Genomic DNA, 18,937 nt, shown 5'->3' with positions numbered 1-18,937 from the left:
ACTCTTCCTGTTGTTTTTGATACCACAGTGTAGAGAAGTAGACAAATAGCCTACCTTGCTGTATGTTCTTTTATTTGATGACTCAGCAAAGAGTGTTAATTTTCTAAGGATTTCCCCCCTTGCCAGGGAAAGATGGAAAGCATCTCAACCGTCTTCCCATAGTTCACACATTTCAGCATTTGGCACAGAAGAGGAATTTACACATAGACGGTCTTCCTGGTGCTTCTTATTTACCCAGTGTGCTACACAGAACAGAGGAAGACCTGCAATATCAAGTCACAGACCTTGATGAATCTGGCCCAAACTTTTATTATTAGTTTCCTTGAGGCACCATACAATGATTTTCTTTCTGATACACAAGTCCTTAGAGTTCCTCTACTACTGGATAAAATGACTAAGACAAATACTAAGGGAAGAAAATTAGCTTTATTTATGTAAATTAGAAAAAGTAATTGTTAGAACTTTGGTCAAATGGTTAATTCTGTACAATTTACAATTATATTTATATACAAAACTTCTAATAAAATACAGTACATCACACTCTTCCTGAGTCACAGTGTGTTTCTCAGTTCCGTAAATAATTTTTTCTTCTTTCTTTTAAAGCAATTAGATTCAAGAAGGAAATAGTATCCTCAGTTTGATAGATAGTGTTTGGTTTAGTTAATACTGGTATTAAGAAGGAAGTCAAAATACTCTATAGCCTTTGCAATTTTGATAGTTATCTTTCTATATTAAAATATGTTCCTTGATAAAAATGTTAATTATATACTCCTTACTATCAGTTTGTTGCACTTTATTTATAGACACAGGACAAAGTGACTTCAAATATGTCCATCTCTCATTGCAGAGATACGTAAATTTCTGTGAGTTCCATGTATATATAACCGATCATTTACAGATCAGGAAACATACATCCAGATAGAGCAGAGGTCTGAATTGAGGCACAGTATGTTAAAATTGCTGTCCTACCCTGGACAGGATATGTAAGCTCCAACTGCCTGGCTCACCTAATAGAAACTTAACACAAGTACACATCCTGAAAAGTGAGACCATGTTGAGAAGCAAGGCACCAAGCCTGCCAATCCTTACATAGTCCCACTCTGGAAAGCACTACAGAGTCCTTCATGAAGAAGCATCATAGAGCTGTGTTTCACTGTTACATCTTGTACAGCTCAAGACATTAGGATTAAAGCTCTTCATACTACCTGTACTGAGTTGAATTTTCTGAGATCAGCAATAAACTATTGTAAGGCTTAAAAGGATACTTAACCTGTTTAATTAATGATGCAGTCTGTTAAATTAGTCATTTGCATAGATTACAATCTGTAAGTAAATTTATGCCCCAGTTAAATCCAAAAACCACTTAAGGTAACTTCTTTTTGACAAATATTGCTTTGAAATAAAATTAATTTTACTTAATGGCTAAGTGTGGGCTTCTCCTAAATATACCTATGGTAAAGTTCGCTATACTTTTTTTAATATAGACATGTGCATTTCTGGTATTTTAGTCCAAAATAATAAAAAATACAGATTTGATGACCTCTGATTTATTCACAGTATTTAGAGATGTTTAAGAAGTCTTAGACTAACAGAAAGCTACCTAGAGATTTCATTTCTCTTAAAAACTTTCTGAAATACTTCAGCACAAACTCAAATACTTAAGATCAACTCATAACGATTCTACTTTGATTAGAAATTAAAAGGGACGTTTTTTGCTGCTGATATCAAAATGTGTAAGAAGACAATATAAAGCTTTAAAGAAAATTGGTCTTTAGCTGAATGCTTGAACTTTTCCCAGGATTCTTTGCATGTTTAGCAGTCTTCACTTTGATGCTTTCTTGATTGCCTTTCACAGCTGACTCAAGCCTGGCTTTCATAGTTGGAGAGGAGGCCATTAGTTTTTTAAAAACTGATGAGTACTGTGGACCAATCTGCATCAGATTTTGCAAAGCAAACTCATGTAGACTTTTTGCTGAATTTGTAGCAGAAACCAGGGCATTTTCATCCAAAAGAAAGGAAATAAGGATGGGAAGAAAGCAGGCCACCAAATGAGCACCTACAACATTGAAAACACAACTTCAGCATACACTTTTTAAAAATAGTTTCAAATTAAAACTAGAAGTATTTCTCTAGGTTAACATTTAACTCAAACTATAAAGCTGCAAATGTTAGCTGAACTGTAGGGTAAAAAGAACCAACATTTACTGTGAGCAATTTTGTTAGCAATTAGTGTTCAGGATTGGATTCCTAGTGGTCGTTTTGGTTTAGTTTGTTACTTATGGTAACTTTGAGCATATTTAATGCTTTGGGCACTAGTAATGGAAATAACTTACGGTGCTCTTCCTCAGCAGTAGCTGTCAGAGCTGTAACCACCTTTATTCCCTCCTGAATGACTTGAAGTTCAGCAGCATTTTCAGGTTTTGCTTTTTCTGTTTCCTGCAGTTTTCCCACAATGGATGGTGCTAAAGAATGAATATAAGGATATGACACGGTTTTGTTTGGATGCTGAAAGACGGAGTGCAGCAGCTGGTAGCACTTGTACTGTACCTAAAGGGAAAATGAAATTTGCAGTTACAAAGCATTGTACTTAAAAATACATCTCTGAGTATTTTAAATCTAACAGCTTGTCAGATAAAATTTTAGGGAGGGGGAAAAATGTGCCTCACAGCTCAAAAATCCATCAGGTTTCAGGCTGCTACTGTATAATACTTTATAAGAGCATTATAACTTGTAATCAAAATAATAATAGAAACTAGATCATACTTCCTTTTTCTTTCCACCAAGTCTTACATATTCTGACATTTTTGAGTTATGGAAAAAATACTTTTTTTGTATGAGGATAAGTACTGTTTTGAAAATACTCTCCTTTTTGCAAAAATACAGCTGACTGAAAAGAGGTGCTTAAAATGTAAGCAATATCCCTGTCAAACTGTAGACACAATTTTAAAATGCCTCAGATTGTCCAATAGCTTGCATTCATTGGAAGTCAACAGGACTGCAACCACCAAGTTCCTACACAATTTCTGAAGGGTTCAGATGCTTAAATACTTGGATAAAATTTGAAAATGCATACTGACATTTCCTTGCAGTCATATTTGGCATCCCCAGTTTCCTAACAGTGGAAACTGACATTTACAATATTAGAAATGTATTGATCTATAAAAAAGTACTGTCTTACAGCTATTTCTCAAGTAAAGGTAACTTTATTTAATTTTTTATTACGATACAAATATATACAGAGAAGATGCAAGAAAAACAGTTTACAATGAATTCTCACAAAGATGAAATCTAATGCATGTTATTTTCAGAGCTGAACTTTGAGAGTGAAGAAGTCCCAACACCTAAAAAAGCCATTTGTATAAATACTTTTTTCCGTGATACATTGGGTTTTTTAGGTGAAGAATAGTAATATATGAACGGTGGCACTACAGTCTAAAGCCACTACATGAAAATATTTATACTAGGTTGGAACAAAGCATTAATCTAGTTCAGTAGGCTGCATCCAGCAGTGGCCAAGAGCTGATGCTTATGGGACAGTAACAGTTATGTAGTGGCACTTGCTACAGCTCCCAAAGACTCACACCTGAGTGATTTCCTGTGCAAAAGATAGTATCTGTGTGTTGAAGATAAAATGAACAAATAAAATTAAACAGGTGCCTGAAACACTACACAACTGTATTTTGTACTTATCAATGTATAAAGTGCTGCATCCAATGCAACAAAACCCAAAAAGAATCATAGGAATACAGAATTGCATACAGAATAAAAAATGATTAAATGCATGGCTGGACATGTTTTTGATCACTTGTTCAAACTGTAATTTAAAATAGAACAGATATAGTCAGGAGAGAATTAACTTCAATCAATACCCAGGACTAGTGACACAACTAAAAGTCATTAAATACAGTTCTGGTATTCTATAACTTCACCAGTACTTACAAGAGGATCTTTTGAATCAAGTGTTATTTTAAACTTCTCAATACAACGCTTCTGAAGGCACTCTACAGTAGTAACTTCTGGGCTGGTAGACATAACAAATACTGTAATAGCAGTAAGCAGGCTAACTTCATCGAGTTCTTGGAGTTCTTTATCTATCAATAAAGTAAGAAGGTTAGATTTGCATTAAAAAGTAATCTTATGAGTTAAAGTGTTACATAGAGGTGGAACAGAAATACCAATGTCTACATTTCTTTAAGAACCTCTTTTTTCAAATACACAATGTACTGTGATGCAGTGATATGGACTTTTCCTGTAATAAAAGCCAAGGCCAAAATGGGAATTCAGGGGTGCTTATATGCATATTTAGAAATAACAGCATGCTCCTATTCCAATGTTTCTTTATATAAAGTAAAATAAATATCTTTGAAGAGCTGGTAGGACATATTAAGATTACAATCTTTTTTGAGAGTATATAAAATTTGCATTAACATATATTCTTTTTCTATAACTTAAAAAACCATCTCTGTAAAGAAAAGTTCCAATGACAAATTACACCTTAGAGAGTAAACATAAGGAATGATAAAAATACTACAAATTCAGGAAGTTGAAGCAGCAGCACACAGTAAATTTACTTTAAGACAAAAAAAGTTTTTCTTGCACTACTGCTTTAAATACCCTTTGTTTTACTACAGGCATTAACTCTCTGTTGAGAAGCTGCAAGCAGGACAGCTGTCTTTTATGCTCAACCGTATGCTGAGGCCACAACTTCTGTTCAGGCCATTGTACCATGTAACTACATTGTGGCACTACCTAACACAGGAGTAGGCCTGCAAACCCACTGTCCTGGTTTCAGCTAGGATAGAGTTAATTTCTTCTCAGTAGCTGTTACAGTGCTGTGTTTTGGATTAGGAATGAAAATGGTGTTGATAACACACCGATGTTTTGGGTTTTTGCTAAGTCATGTTTATCCTAAGTCAAGGACTTTTTTTCTTGTCTCATGCTGTGCCTGTGAGGGGGTACAGGAAGAAACTGTGAGGGAGCACAACTGGGACAGGTGGCTTGAACTGACCAAAGGACTATTCTGCACTATTGAACGTCAAGCCCAGTGTATAAACTAGGGGGAGTTACCGGGAAGAGGTGCTGATCTGGGTTCAGAAAGGGGGGTCGGGCATTAGTCAGCAGGTGGTGAGCAACTGCCTTGTGCATCCCTTGTTTTTCCCTTTTTATTAGGATTATTATTGTAGTTTACCATTATTGCTGTATTTTACTTTATTTTCAATTATTAAACTGTTTATCTCAACATGCAAGTTTTACTTTGATTCTCCTCCCCGTTCCTCCAGGGTGGGGACAGGGTGGGCAGAGGGAGGGTTGAGCGAGCAGCTGCTGGTGCTTAATTTCCAGCTGGGCTTAAACCATGACACCCTCATTTGTACTTTATAGATGATGACTTCTCATATGAACTGTAGGGACAAGATTGCACTATAGTTTCAACAGTACTTGGTATTTCTTCGCACATTCTTCTGTGACTAACATACTATTTTTTTTTAACATGTGCATAAATTGAATCTAAATAAAACCAAATAACCTTTCAGACAGTTTTTCTTTTGTTTTTAAATACACAAACCCGATATTTGTGCTTACCTTGATCCCAACAGTCAAGTACTGAGACCAAAGCACTACGCAGAAGATCAGTCCAAGCAGTCCTACTCTTCTCTGCTCGAGACATTGGAGAAGACAAGAGTCCTTTAAGAGCTTGTAGAGATGCAGCAACCACCAGAGGTAACTGGCCATCTCGTGATTTCACAGCAGTTTCTTTAAGTACTCCAATAATTAGGTACAAAATAGTAGGAAGAACTGAAACGCTTCCTGTAAAACAATGCAAATTAATTTCACAGGAGTTAAAACAATGCAGGTACTTTTTTACATTAAAAAAACTTGAGGCAGTTTTCTTGAATTCTCTTTTTTACTTATTATTTATAATTTTTAAGCACCTGTATTAATGGAGGAACCAGCAATTTGAAGAAAATATTTGAAATAATGTGTGACCTGCTACAGCAAACAGGGAGTCAGACTGCTTAAGTGAAGTCAAACCTTTCCCCCTTTTAAATTAGCACTGTAGATCTTTTATGGATGATTTTATTATATGAAGCATGGAATTATGTCCTGTTCAGAGAAAAGCAAGAACAGAAAGATCAGAACCACTGAGGAGGTTGTTCTCATAGAAGAGAAGGTATGGAAGTATATGAAGTATAGTAGCATATATGGTACATACTAGTATATGCAGTAGTATGTATAGTAGTATATTCTTTGTATATAATAGGATATACAAAGAATAGCAGAAAACAAAATATAAGCATCCAAGTCTATTTTGCAGTGAAGACAATAAAGTGAAGGAAATTAACAGAGGGTAATTTCAAAACTGGTAAAAGGAAATACTTCTCCCACATGATGCATGGTTAGCTAAGGATGTCACTGCTCCAGAAAATCAGTAAAGTCGAGAATTTAGTAAGAGTAATTAAAAGAGGATATGTGTAAATAAATATGTGTAAAAAAAAATCCTAGAATTACGATAAAAACCTCTAAAATATTTTGGAAAAGAGGAGATCTAGAGAGAGAAGCAGATTGTCCCATAGGCTACTGAAGAGACCTTCATCTCTAACAATCTGATAATTGACCTGTCAGAATGACGGACCATTAACAAATATTAAAAATAAAACACAGAAGAAACCTGGCATAGCAGTTTAACTTATTTTTACATCTTGGAACCTAATAGTAATATAGAATTCTGCCCATATTGGAGACAACCTAGCAACCTGCATACTTATGTGTTACTCCTATCTCAGGTTCTGACCCAGCAAAGCACAAAGTTAAGCATATGGCATAATATATTTATCTCCTTCCCTAATCAGCAAAATGCTTATGCTTTTAAGATTTTAATATACTGATGTTCATGAGAGACCTGTTGAATAATCAAGGTCTCTGACATATGCACAAGTATTTTCTGAAGCTGAGGACATCTACCTTCTATTTTTAAACAACCAAGTCTTTCAAAATTGACTGTTGGAATTCAGTAGGAAATGTTGTTCATGAGCATCATTTACTTGCATATTTTATTATGCATACCTATCATGACAGCCTGAAGTAAGAGACATGGTAGTCACAGGACTATAACTTCAATTACCTATTAAAGGGGAAAAAATGATGCAATTCCACATAGGAATTCTCTTCTATTTGATTATATGAGCTGACTTTTGGAGTCGCTTCCTTATTCAAGTGACTGTATAAGCAAGCTTAAGCTCCTCTTTTCAGTCACCAGAACAAAATGCTTAAGTCCTTTAGTGTAAACATCTCATATGGTTTGATACTGCAAGCTGTTAGTTTGTGGAATGACATGAATGCCTAAAGACAAAAAAGAACAACAGCCACCGAAAAAAATCACAGATTATTTTTCACACAAGATAGTTGTCCTCAGTTTTAAGTGATGCTATGTTTATTTGCATTTGCTTTGAACTAATAAATAATGGGCTGCAGAGGGAAAAAAGAAAGCATATCATCACCTTACAATGATAGCAAGAGTGCCATTTGGAGAATGATATTCCCCAAAGAAGAATCTTTTAGCAGAGAACAAAATTAAGAGAAAAGAAGACATTTTCAGAGCTGGTAAATACCAAAGATTTGCATAAGGTGTACACAGATACCTGAGGTGGGAATAGAAGAGTAGGGTAGAAATGGTTTATATGTGTGGCTGTAACAGCACTGGAAGATCATATGTACGAATATGATATTGGAGGTTGGTGGTGGGGAACCATCTTAAAGTTTGGAGTGAATTCAAAATGAATCACTCCACTTTCACTGGGTGAAAGTCAACTAATCTGAGAATTCAACCGTAACTCCTTACAGTGGTTTCTTAATGTTCCAATGATGGCTTTTAGTGAAAGGTAACATGACACATTTCCCTTTCAAATTTAATTTATGTCTCCATTATAAATTCCAGAATAGACAATTCAAGTAGAATATAATCACGTAGCTGTTGTATACTTCCCTGTACAAAACGAATCTATTAATTGCACTGCTACATGTGGGAGGAAGAGAAAAACTACTCATTTAATTGCTTCAGTTTTGTAATCTGACAGTCAAAAAATAATTAGAAAAGGAAATTGTCACAAGCAAATCAATAAAACTTGCTGCCAGATTTATCCAGCTAAGAAAATTAGGTAATAACAAAGGGAGAGAAGACCCCACTACTCTTTCATTAATCTTTCCTTGTGGTGAAACAGCATACCTTCAGGAGAACAGATTGCAGGAACATCAGAGAGAATAACTAATGCTGCTGCTACCAGTCTACTTCCATCTTCTGAGAGTAACAGATGTTTTCCAGGTTGAACTGCAGGGCTACAAGTTAATTTAGGGTTGAGCTGGGGAAGCTGTCTGACAAGAATACAAACACACAACTCCAGTGTTGCAAAGACTAATGATTTCCCAGGCACCAGTCCTCCTGTGTCTTTGCCTTCTCCAAATTCTGGCAACGTTTCCTTTTCTGCAGCACCATCATCAACTAAAACAAGAAGAAGAAATATGGCAGAAGTCTGCAGGCTGTGCCTTGTTTCCAGAAAGTTTACTTCTTAAGACTGTTTCATCACCAAATCATAATCTTGATGTATATATATGTACATGAGTATGTATTCAAAGTTCTACTGGCAATCATACATCCTTCTGAATAAGTAGACTACGCAGTGATTGTCAAAAGGCAAAAGGGTGTGCAATAGATATACAACATCCCGAGGCACCAAACCAATATGAAGTCACCTGATACAAGTGCTTTTCTTCTTCTCCCAGTCTTTTCCTTTTAGAAAGTGAACATTAGGAAGTTACAATCAGAGTAACTTTGGAGTCTAGCTTTTAACAGCTGTGTGGAGTCTCTCCATTGCTCTGTTGCAACTGATTGCAGCTTTTCATTAGAACTCCTCCCTCCAACTGATTGCAGCTTTTCATTAAAACTCCTCCCTCCCTGACACCACACAAGACTATCCCAACTACACTTTCTCCAGTTTTCCACCTCACTTCCTCTGTTCAACACCCAAACCACCTGCTATCTATCATACCACTCCAATTTCTTATGTCAGGCACCGGGACTGACTTAAATAAATCAGAATTAGTAACCCACTGTGAAACACTTCAATTAAGATGCATCTTGGAATCCAGTTTTCCAAGAAAGAATTGCTTTAATCCTGATAATAGGTATTTAAACATCTCACACATTACTGTACCTTCTGCACTTCTCCGCTTTTCCTTCACATGTTCCTGAGCTGCAAAAAGAATCAAGCGAACCACTTCAAGGGCAGCAAGCTGAATATCAGGTGATTCTCTGGTCAGTATCAGTCGATGCAAAACATTCAGCAGCTCCACACCTAACTCCTACAGTAAGAAAAACATTTAATATATCTTAATTTTAATGCAGGAGTTTTAGGAACTTGTTAATACTTGTTAAAGCCAACAGTATTATTCTGATTAATCTCCCTAAGGAACACAATGTAATTTGTACAATCATAGCAGTTGTCATTTTCTTCAACATCCAGCTCGTAGCTCCTGGTAGCAGCAGTTCTGATCATTTCTCCCAACAAAATAGTAAACATAGCCATTTCAGAGACAGGGCACTTAAAATTACTAAACCCACCCCCCCTTAAGTAATCTTTATCTTATGTCATCTTCACTCTTGAAGGGGGGGATACTATATTGTATCCCTCCTACAGTAAATGCATTTCCTTGGAGAGACCATCAACAATCAGCAGAATTTGGGCATGTCTTTGATTTTTACAACAGAATTAATTCAACTGTGCCTTGAGAGCTCTCTTTCCCGGAATTCTGTCTTTACCCGGTTCTCATCCTACTCATGTAATTACCCCTCCCTGACAAAATGTCCTCAAGTTCCCTGCCTCTCACCTGTCTTCTTACAGGTTCCATGATGTGCTCTTTTTCTCTCCTCCCTCTACAGCTTTGGATTTTGGTAAAGTATATAATTTACCTACTACTTATATGTTCAAGATTCCTGGAATACAATAGAGTGTAGAGATACTGTTTAAACTAAAATTATGCCTTAATTCTGGGGGACATTAGATCATTAATTCATTACCTGATCACCACCTATTTTAGACCTTGGCCATGGAACATCAAAGAGTGTCTGTAGGGCATGCAAGCAGGCAATAATATTCTCCATTGCTGCATCCGATCGAGGAGAGCAGAGGAATTCCACACTAATTCCTGTAAGCATCAGAAGAAACAACCCATATGTGCTCAAAATTTTAAGGAATAATTTTGTCCATTACTAAGTAACCTTACAGTAGGTTGAGCAGCCATAGAAATAGCATTTTATATTGTGAATTCATCTCCTATTGCTAATATCTTGGGGCAAGAACTCTATTTCCATCAAAACAAAGAATTTCAGCTTCTAAACAATATAAGATACAACTATAACTGGTTACTAACATAAAGAAATAAAACCCCAGCAATATCTGAGAAAAACACTAAACTATAGGTCCAATGAACAGACAACATAATTAATAATGAGAATATAGCAGAATATTTGCCTCATCGCTCTGATTTATGTAATAGAAAGAAATAATGGCAAAAGTAATAATAGTGCATAAACTCAAAGGCTGAGGCTTTATCTTCCCATTTTACAAAAATGCAACTACCACAACTAGATCACTAGCACTAAGTAAATTACATGAACCCTAAGCTTGCAAATCCTAGAGAAGATAAAACTATTTTTTTCCTCAGCTTTCAGGACTCCTCAAGACTTTGGAGACAAGCTTCATATAAACTGCAATCCATATTCTCATCCCAGTTGTACAGCTGTAATTCCAAAATGTGTGATGACTTGGGGAATGGATCAACATACACTGAAGAACAGCTGTGCAACAGAAAATGCCCGAGTTTTAAAGTTCTTTCAGTTTCTCTGTAGGAGTGAAAATGAACAACTGGAATATGGTCAAAAGTAGAATAAACAAGCCAGATGTTCATGTTAAAGTAGGTGAAATTTGAAGCACTAAGTAGTAGAGGAAGCAGGGGAAACGGGCAGCTTTTGTATCAGAGGTCCCACTTTTAACTGAGGGAGCAATGGAGTTCCAAAGGAATCTGGCTCTCTGTAGAAAAACTGGGATTCAAAAGAAGACATATGCAACTGGGTCACACAAACCCATTCTGAAAAGGGATTACAAAAGAAGGATACAAAAGAGAGATCAAAGAAAAAAATATAATCACAAATGTCTAATTGTATAAATTTGGAGAACTGGGACTGAATTCAACTACCTGATTAGCTTCTGCAGTAGCAGAGTCTTAAGAGAGCTTTATGTGAATGTAAGGAAACACTTTTTTACTGTTTTGGTGACTAAGCACTGGCACAGGTTACACAGAGAGATCGAATCTCTATCCACAAAGATATACAAAAGCTGTCTGGACACAGTCCTGAGCAACTGGCTTTAGGTGAACAGCTTGAGCAGAAGGTCGGCAAGATGACCTCTACAAATCCCTTCCAATCTACATCCTCTTCTGTGATGTAAAACTGTACTTCAGTAATGTTAATCCATACACTCTGTAATTACAGTGGTACAACCACGGTAAAATTCACCCTTGAACTTGCATGTTTATGGGCAGAGCAATAAACACTTGTTTAGGGCTTGTTTGGCTAACAATGAGTGGGTTTTGTACCACATTTGGAAAACACTTAACAATTTTCTCACTAGGACTTAAAATTCTTCTGATTGTATATTTTTCCAAGAGACAGGATATTCAACGATGCAGTATAATGTGAAAATATTTGCTAGCAGTTTTATCTAGTAAGAATTACATTTTGAGATACAGCACATAGACACTCACTAACCCAAGATAAGATGAAATCTGTCAGTATTCACATCCTCAGGTGACTTCACCAAGGGTCTGGTAGAAGAATCTTGACACATGGTAGTTGGGGTGACAGGTCGAGAGAGATTTGTAACTCCTTCATCTGGATCCACGACAACGAAACCCGTGCTAGTCAGCCATAATGCTGTAGCATAAAGTATCAGTGCCCAGGAGTTGTAGTAATGAGGTCTGGCATTTTCAATTGTCTCTGCTGTATAAAATGTACCACCTACAAGAAAAGAAGTTAGTTTTAAGGATGTAATTTATTTTCAACTATCATATTTTCTCATTCTTAAAAGAGGATTCTTTTTTTTATTGAAATTGTGTTTATAATGTATTGTGAAACTACGGAAAAAAATTTAAATTATGTTTATCATGTATTTTATGTATAACTTTTTCTTTTAATGTTCAATATTAAAATTCAGGCTAATGAGGGAACCTAATTTATATTTATTTGGAAAAAATCCAATAAATCACCTACTTCTTTTTTCCACCATAAAATAACCCAACAAACAAGAATACCAAAAACTACTTTTCACATCAGTGAAATCTATGTTCTCAAAAGCACTCCTGATCTTTAGATAGCACATAAGCATGCTTAAGTAAAATTTAATCTTACTTACAAGTCAGTATACTGACAAGTGGCTTATGAAAATACAACTGATTTGCTTTTTTACCTTCAGCAGGTAGTTGTGATGCATATTCTGAAGGCAAAGTTAAGAGAGCAAAATCCTGAAGTGCAGCAAGCCAGAGCTTGCTTAGCGTTCCAAGATCTGCCTGTACCAAGTCCAGAAGTCCACTGGCTGAAAATGTTACATCTCTGTAGCTTTCTTCTGCAGAGTTTGCAATTTTTAAACAGTGATTGTGTGCATCAGTTTGATTTTTCTGCTTTTGAACTGCAACTATGTAAACCTGTTGATATATAGATATTGACAAGCGTTGACATTTGGAAAAAACTACTGTGATCACTAACACCACTGCCCGCTGAATGGACATGAGGTTTCCTAGAATCTATTCCTGCTTTAAGTCCAGCAGGCAGAGGTGAACAAGCACTTATTTTCTAAACCTTCTGAATCAATTCCCCAGCTAATCATAATGCAAGTGTCTCCAAAAAAGGAAAAACTACTAAAATTCCTAAACACACCTGCAGTTAACTTCCCTGCTCTTAAAAAATAATACTTTACTTGTCCAGCTTCTGGTTTCAACCATCAAACCCTGTTATAGCTATGGCTACAACACTGAAGAACTTATCAAATAATATACCTATAATCATGATCCGGAAACAATAGTCAAACCATTCCTAAAACTTCTTTTAACTGAAATGACATATTGCACTTGCAACTGACTTCTCAAAATTATTTATTACTCTGTGTTAGCAGTAAAGAATGAAGAGTACAGTCCTGCATACTTGAAGTGCCAGGGCCTGAGACAGGCCAAAATTGACTTACAGATGAATCCTGTACTGTCCCTACTTGATAAAGGAAAATGGGCAAACCTTGTACACAGATCAGTTAGATTGCTTGTGCTAAGTATGAACTTTATACATGGATTAGCTAAACTGCTTATGCTAAGCATTATTTTGTCAAACCATATATTTGAGACATCTTTTGCTAAATCTTGTCTGTTAAACTGGATGGTTAAGAAATTGTAGTATGCTCTTGTGACTGCTTGTTAGATATTTTAGAGACCTTTCGGAACCTCGCCCAAACTAGACCTGGGCTCTGGACAAGCCCTGGTCTCAGGTGGTCAAGAAGACTGTCACCAGGTGTTTCTGCATGACAAAATACGCAAGTCATTCATATCCAGCCTGCAAAAGCTGGATCCCTTCACAGTGAAGATGGAGAACTCACCCACGAGTGGACACACTATATAGGATTTCCTAGTTACCAGGAGTGGTTCTCCGACCCTTCGCTGTGACTCAGGGCTCCCCAGCAAATGAAGTGGTCTGGATGACGGTAATTTATTAGTGGGGTAACTGGTGATGTGTCTTTCTTCATCACTACTCTTTGCTTGTACAGTAATGATTAGATGCATTACTTTGCTTAGTTTGTTTGTTGCCAAAATGGTGCATGTGCTAAGCTTATTGCCATATTAAATGCATTATTTTGTTTTTGTGTTGCCTTAATTTTGCTAGTAAAGTAAGACCATTCCCTCTGTTGGTGTCTGAGTCTTCTCTCTCTCCCGTCAATCGGCAAAACAATACTTTGCAAACTCTTGGGTGTTACCATCAATAGGTTAATTTAATATTAATTTCCCTAGATGCCTTTCTAGCTATGAAAAAGAGAGAACTGAGAATGTTTCAGACCAACAGCCATCTTTACTCTCTCCAAAAGGCCCCTGGAGGGACGCTCTTCTCCACTATAAAGGAGACATTTAGATTCAATGAATCGCAAGTTAGCTTTGGAAATAGGTAAGATTCTAAGTGAGAAGGAACTGCCTAGGGCTTAAGTGAAATATTTGTAAATTACAGGTCACAAAAGCTTATAGAAAGCTATATGGATTTTACTTTCAAGAATTCTAGTGATGTTAATTATAGGCTGGAACAATCTACAGATCCTCACTTATGACAATTGAGCCTCACAGGCTTCTGACCAGTGATAGGTTGTTACATGCTATTAAAAACATTTTCTTAATTTAATAATTTTAAGTTGATCTCAGTACTTTATCTCTTCCTGAATAGATTAAATAGACTAATCTACTTAAATCTCTCAATGTAAGCACATTTCCAAGATTTTTATTCCCACTAGCTAGATTTTCTCCAATGGTTTTCCTATTTTGCCAATATCCTTTCTCAAGTATGGACACCAGAGGTGTTTTTCTACAAATGTTCACATAAAAGCTATCTATTGCCTACTTTCTCCTCCAAAACAGCTTCTTGACTACACATAGAAATATCATGTACCTACATAACATGTTCCTATTTAGCTGGTTATCAAGCCTCAGCATCCAAGGTCCTTATCACTCCTTTCTAAACATCTTTTAGAGATTATGTACATTGTTCACCTTCTTGACTTTTAAATATTTAACCTTCCATTTACATGTATTAAAACAGGCATTCACGTGAGCTGACTTTTAAGTTAACCAATGCAGTACTGAACCAACAATATTAACTTACAAGAACTATTTCTAAGAAATTAAATGCCAATAGATAATGACAAAAATGACATCTATTTAAAATGGTACATTCAGTGGACCATCACCATAACCATTTATAACATGCAATTTTAAATGAATACTGAACTATCAGAATATCTTAAGAAATTCATATTTTTAAGTATGAGACATTATTCTTAATGTAAGGTATAATACCGATGGCTTAAGGAGCAGTGCTTTTGTCAAGTTTACAAAGTTCATGTACTGTTTAGAGGTAACAAAGCAAAGGGCCAGCACTTTCTATTTAATGAAGCTTGTAAGAAATTTCTCAAAAATTCTGTCTGAAAGGTTTCAACTCACCTACCAGATATCAAGACTAACATTACAGAGCTGCTATACTAACCTCTGCCCAAGCCTTAAGCACAGCCAGTATCTCCATAGTTGAGGTGCTTTCATTATATTGTTGATTTTGTGCTTCTTTTCCAGCCTGCACTTTGACCAAAGAGGACACAAGCAACTGGTGAACCCTTCGAAGGTCATTAAGATCACTGACTACACCACTTGCTATCCAGGCACTGCATACCTAGTGTTGTGAAACAGAAACAATGAGGAACAAGAAAAAAACACCACTGGAGACTTTTTTTTTGTCTGTAAAATTATGAAAACCAGATTTAATTTCTACCAAGATACCTCTCAGAAAATAATAAATGTTAAATGACACTACAGTTTAGTATACTTAAGTAATGAAAGCCAAAAACATTAGTGGGGAGTCACAAATAACGACCAAGTATCAACTGCTACAAAGTTTCTCAAAAGACTTTAAACTGCAAAAAATCTTTGAGTTGTCACAATATAGAAGTAATATTATTTTGTGTGCATTGAGGATTTGAGGCTAGATGATTTATTTTCTTTTTATTGTGTTGTGTATCAAGCAAAAAAAATATTTCAGAGGGTCTATTACCTAAGACTTCTGACTTTCAACACTTGCCTGACATGCTTTTGCTGTGACATCAGGAGGAGTTTCAGGAGCAAAGGCAGGCCTAAGTGCTGCTCCAACCTAAAGAGAAGTTACACAACATTCAACACATAGTGAACAATTAAATAAATATTTACATTTCATAATTAGACTTTGTTATAATTTTCCTTTATAATTTTCCTTTTTTCACAGACTGTTTCAGTGAAGCTAAAGAGCAGAGAAACAGCTGCAGTCATACTTTTATTGTTTTGCTTACACTGAAGACATGGCTGTCTCTGAGAGGGGTCTTCAAAGTTGATTCTATTTTTTGCACCGTCTAAAACTGAACCAGAAACCTTTTCCTTCCTGAACGCTTGGCTTGATGAGTAGCAAGATGCCTAATGAGTGACATTTCCTTACTTAGAATGAACACAGATTTAAGGGAACAAACAGCTGAAGTGGGTCAACTTTGGAAAGTTTAAAAAAGGGAGAGCACAAACTCCATTTGCCTAATAAAGAACAGACAGACATATAGTTACCAGGTTGCAGAGATTTTAGCTATTCTCACTGTTGAAAGCCATTTCAGTAAAGTCCAATAAAAATTTCCCTTGCTGCTTTAGCCTGCATTTGAAAACTCAGACTTAAGTCTGATGCTTTTTGGAATGAAAGTGTAGTACAAACACTACAAATACAAGTTTGTGAAAATAAGTGAAAAGGATTTGTTGTTAATGGCAATTAATGACAGTTTTTTAAGACCCACTAAAGCTCGACTTCATTTAAGGAACTTCTGAACAAGATTTCAGGAAGTTATTACTCAAGTACAGAAAATCTATATCCATCTTTTTCTGGACTATTATGATATTATTACAGAAAAAAAAATTAAAAGATAAAGACTTGATATTTAACTGTTTCACATCTCTTAAACTACCATGGAACAGCTGATCAGATCTATACATAGTATTAGCAGAAACACTTTAAGGGTCCTGAAGGTTAAAAGGAAAATTATTAGCTCTACTTATGACCTGCTTGAAGGTTTCAGACAGCAAGGACAGATAGCATATTTTTTCCCCTTAGTAGTTCCAGAGTAGACCGAGGCACTTCTTTCCCACAAAGAAGCGCCAGTAAAATAGAATTCTAATGGCAAAAGTGAGATTAAAGTAGGTTAGGATGTCTTCAGTGTCAGGATCTCTCCATTCCTTTGAGAGAAAGTGATTTGACCTATTCAATCCCTGCTAGAAATTGAAGAATGGGAGCCAGATGAGGCTTAACACAGCTGTCTGCCGTATTTAACACAAGTGCAGTCTGGAATGCAAAATGATTAGGACATCTTTTCTCTAAGTCTCAGCCAACACTTAACTGAAATGGACCTTTTGAGTATCATCCATGCTTTTATCTCCTCTAGCTTATTTATTGGCCAAGATCTCCAAGTGTGATCACTGGTGTGCAAAGGCTACTTACTTCTGAGCAGAATTTAAAATTACAGTTGTTCCTAACATTTTTTGCAGTACTTTCACACTTTGAAACCAATGTTTTCCAAAAAACCCCTACCAATTATCTTTTTTGGTTTTGCTGTATTCAAGAGAGGAAAATGCCAAAACTTGAGAAACTTTGGAGCTTAGAGTTATATGCCAACTGAAAAGATAATTTCTAAGGATGTTAAGGCCAAAGAAATTAACAATACTTTCAGTAACAAACTCACTAAAATCTAACTCTTATGCACTGCAAAAGCAAATTTCTTTTAGTGATTGACTGTAACTTTAAACTTTTCTAAGTTATTAGTAATGGTGCTTACATTGGCTTGATATTGCTCCAGAATTACATGACCTGGAAACTCTGGTTCTGGAATAGCTGCAAACTTCCGAACAACAATTTGCAATGTTTGAAGCCCAGAAAGACGAAGTTGATCACTATGATCTGTGGCAGCCATAAAAGCCATACGAACTAAGTCAGCTAAATGCAATACCAAAAAGTCATCTGAAAAAAGAAATAAAATAGTTTTATTAAATTTAGATTTAGACGTAATGTGTTTTATAAGACCGATTCCAACATTTTCAAAATTAATATTTTACATTTTACCTTAACATATCAATTTAGGCAGCTTACACATACAACAGTCTTACTTGGATATCTTATGTTAGCTGATCCAAGTTGCTTTCCATTTATATGTAAAAAAAAGGTACTTAGAATAAAGCGTAAATATCTTATTTATAAGGCAGATTTTCTAAAAAAGAGTGTTGAGGAAAACACCTCCAGATAAACATAGAAAGGTACCAAAAAATGACAGTGTTTATACCGGTCATTATGCAAATTATAGGAAAAAAAAAAGTGATGCTTTTAAAAAGTCATACTCTCAGCTACTCCCAGATACTGTGATGTTATAGGTTGGTGTCAGCTATCACTTCTGACTGCCAGTGCTTACGCAGAAACAATGGCTTCCTGCGCATATGCCATGGTACTATAACCAGGACAGTGATTGTAAATGGTGCAGTAAGATGCCAATATTTTAGCAAACAAAAATTGCTCTACATCTTAATAAATACAGGCTTCTAATCAGAATAATTAAAGGCTTCATTGATTACAAACCACAAATTTATAACAAACTTCACTAAGATGCGAAGAGCTAATATTTATTTTAAGCATACTTTGCATTCTATTGAATTCTTTCAGCGTGTAACACATACCTCTTGAATCACGTTGTTTTCTTTCCTGAGCCAAAGTTATGTCAAAATGTGCACTGCATGCATTTTCACACTGGCTTATAATTTTACAAACACACTCTGCAGCAAAAACTCTGGTAGACCATCGTGGATTTCGGAAAGGATGGAACCTGTCATCGCTGTCAGATGTTAAAACAGATGCATCATCCACTTTGGCAGTTTCCTCTTCTTGAGTGGTATCTACTGAAGCTACTGTATTGAAATCTGTATTTAAGACACAGGAGAGAAAACCCAAAATATAATATTCTTTCTTACTGTAATTGAAAACTACAGAAAGACTCACATGGAAATCTCTTCAAAGTCTATCTCTAGCCTCAAATTCACTGTGACTGCC

General features: G+C 35.9%; 1 protein-coding gene across 8 annotated transcripts in view; it reads right to left on the bottom strand.

Annotated features, from left to right (window-relative positions):
- Positions 1–407: 407 nt before the first annotated feature.
- HEATR5A (HEAT repeat containing 5A) overlaps positions 408–18,937 on the bottom strand; it is a 67,472-nt gene continuing 48,942 nt past the window's right edge. For all 8 annotated transcript variants that reach the window (XM_017820460.1, XM_017820463.1, XM_017820465.1 and 5 more), the window contains 13 exons: positions 18,568–18,807; positions 17,679–17,860; positions 15,920–15,988; positions 15,335–15,514; positions 12,516–12,750; positions 11,819–12,067; positions 10,070–10,197; positions 9,207–9,354; positions 8,222–8,494; positions 5,581–5,805; positions 3,940–4,091; positions 2,334–2,547; positions 408–2,056 (listed from right to left, as the gene is read on the bottom strand). In XM_017820460.1, coding sequence (XP_017675949.1) covers positions 1,755–2,056; positions 2,334–2,547; positions 3,940–4,091; positions 5,581–5,805; positions 8,222–8,494; positions 9,207–9,354; positions 10,070–10,197; positions 11,819–12,067; positions 12,516–12,750; positions 15,335–15,514; positions 15,920–15,988; positions 17,679–17,860; positions 18,568–18,807 — 2,597 coding nt within the window. In that variant the 3' untranslated portion in view covers positions 408–1,754. The remainder of the gene's footprint in view (positions 2,057–2,333; positions 2,548–3,939; positions 4,092–5,580; positions 5,806–8,221; positions 8,495–9,206; positions 9,355–10,069; positions 10,198–11,818; positions 12,068–12,515; positions 12,751–15,334; positions 15,515–15,919; positions 15,989–17,678; positions 17,861–18,567; positions 18,808–18,937) is intronic.

The sequence above is a fragment of the Lepidothrix coronata genome, unplaced genomic scaffold, assembly GCF_001604755.1.
Source record: "Lepidothrix coronata isolate B3197 unplaced genomic scaffold, Lepidothrix_coronata-1.0 Scaffold83, whole genome shotgun sequence".
Lineage (NCBI taxonomy): Eukaryota > Metazoa > Chordata > Aves > Passeriformes > Pipridae > Lepidothrix > Lepidothrix coronata.
The sequence above is the reverse complement of the archived record's forward strand: the minus strand, read 5'-3'. Positions and strand labels throughout refer to the sequence as shown.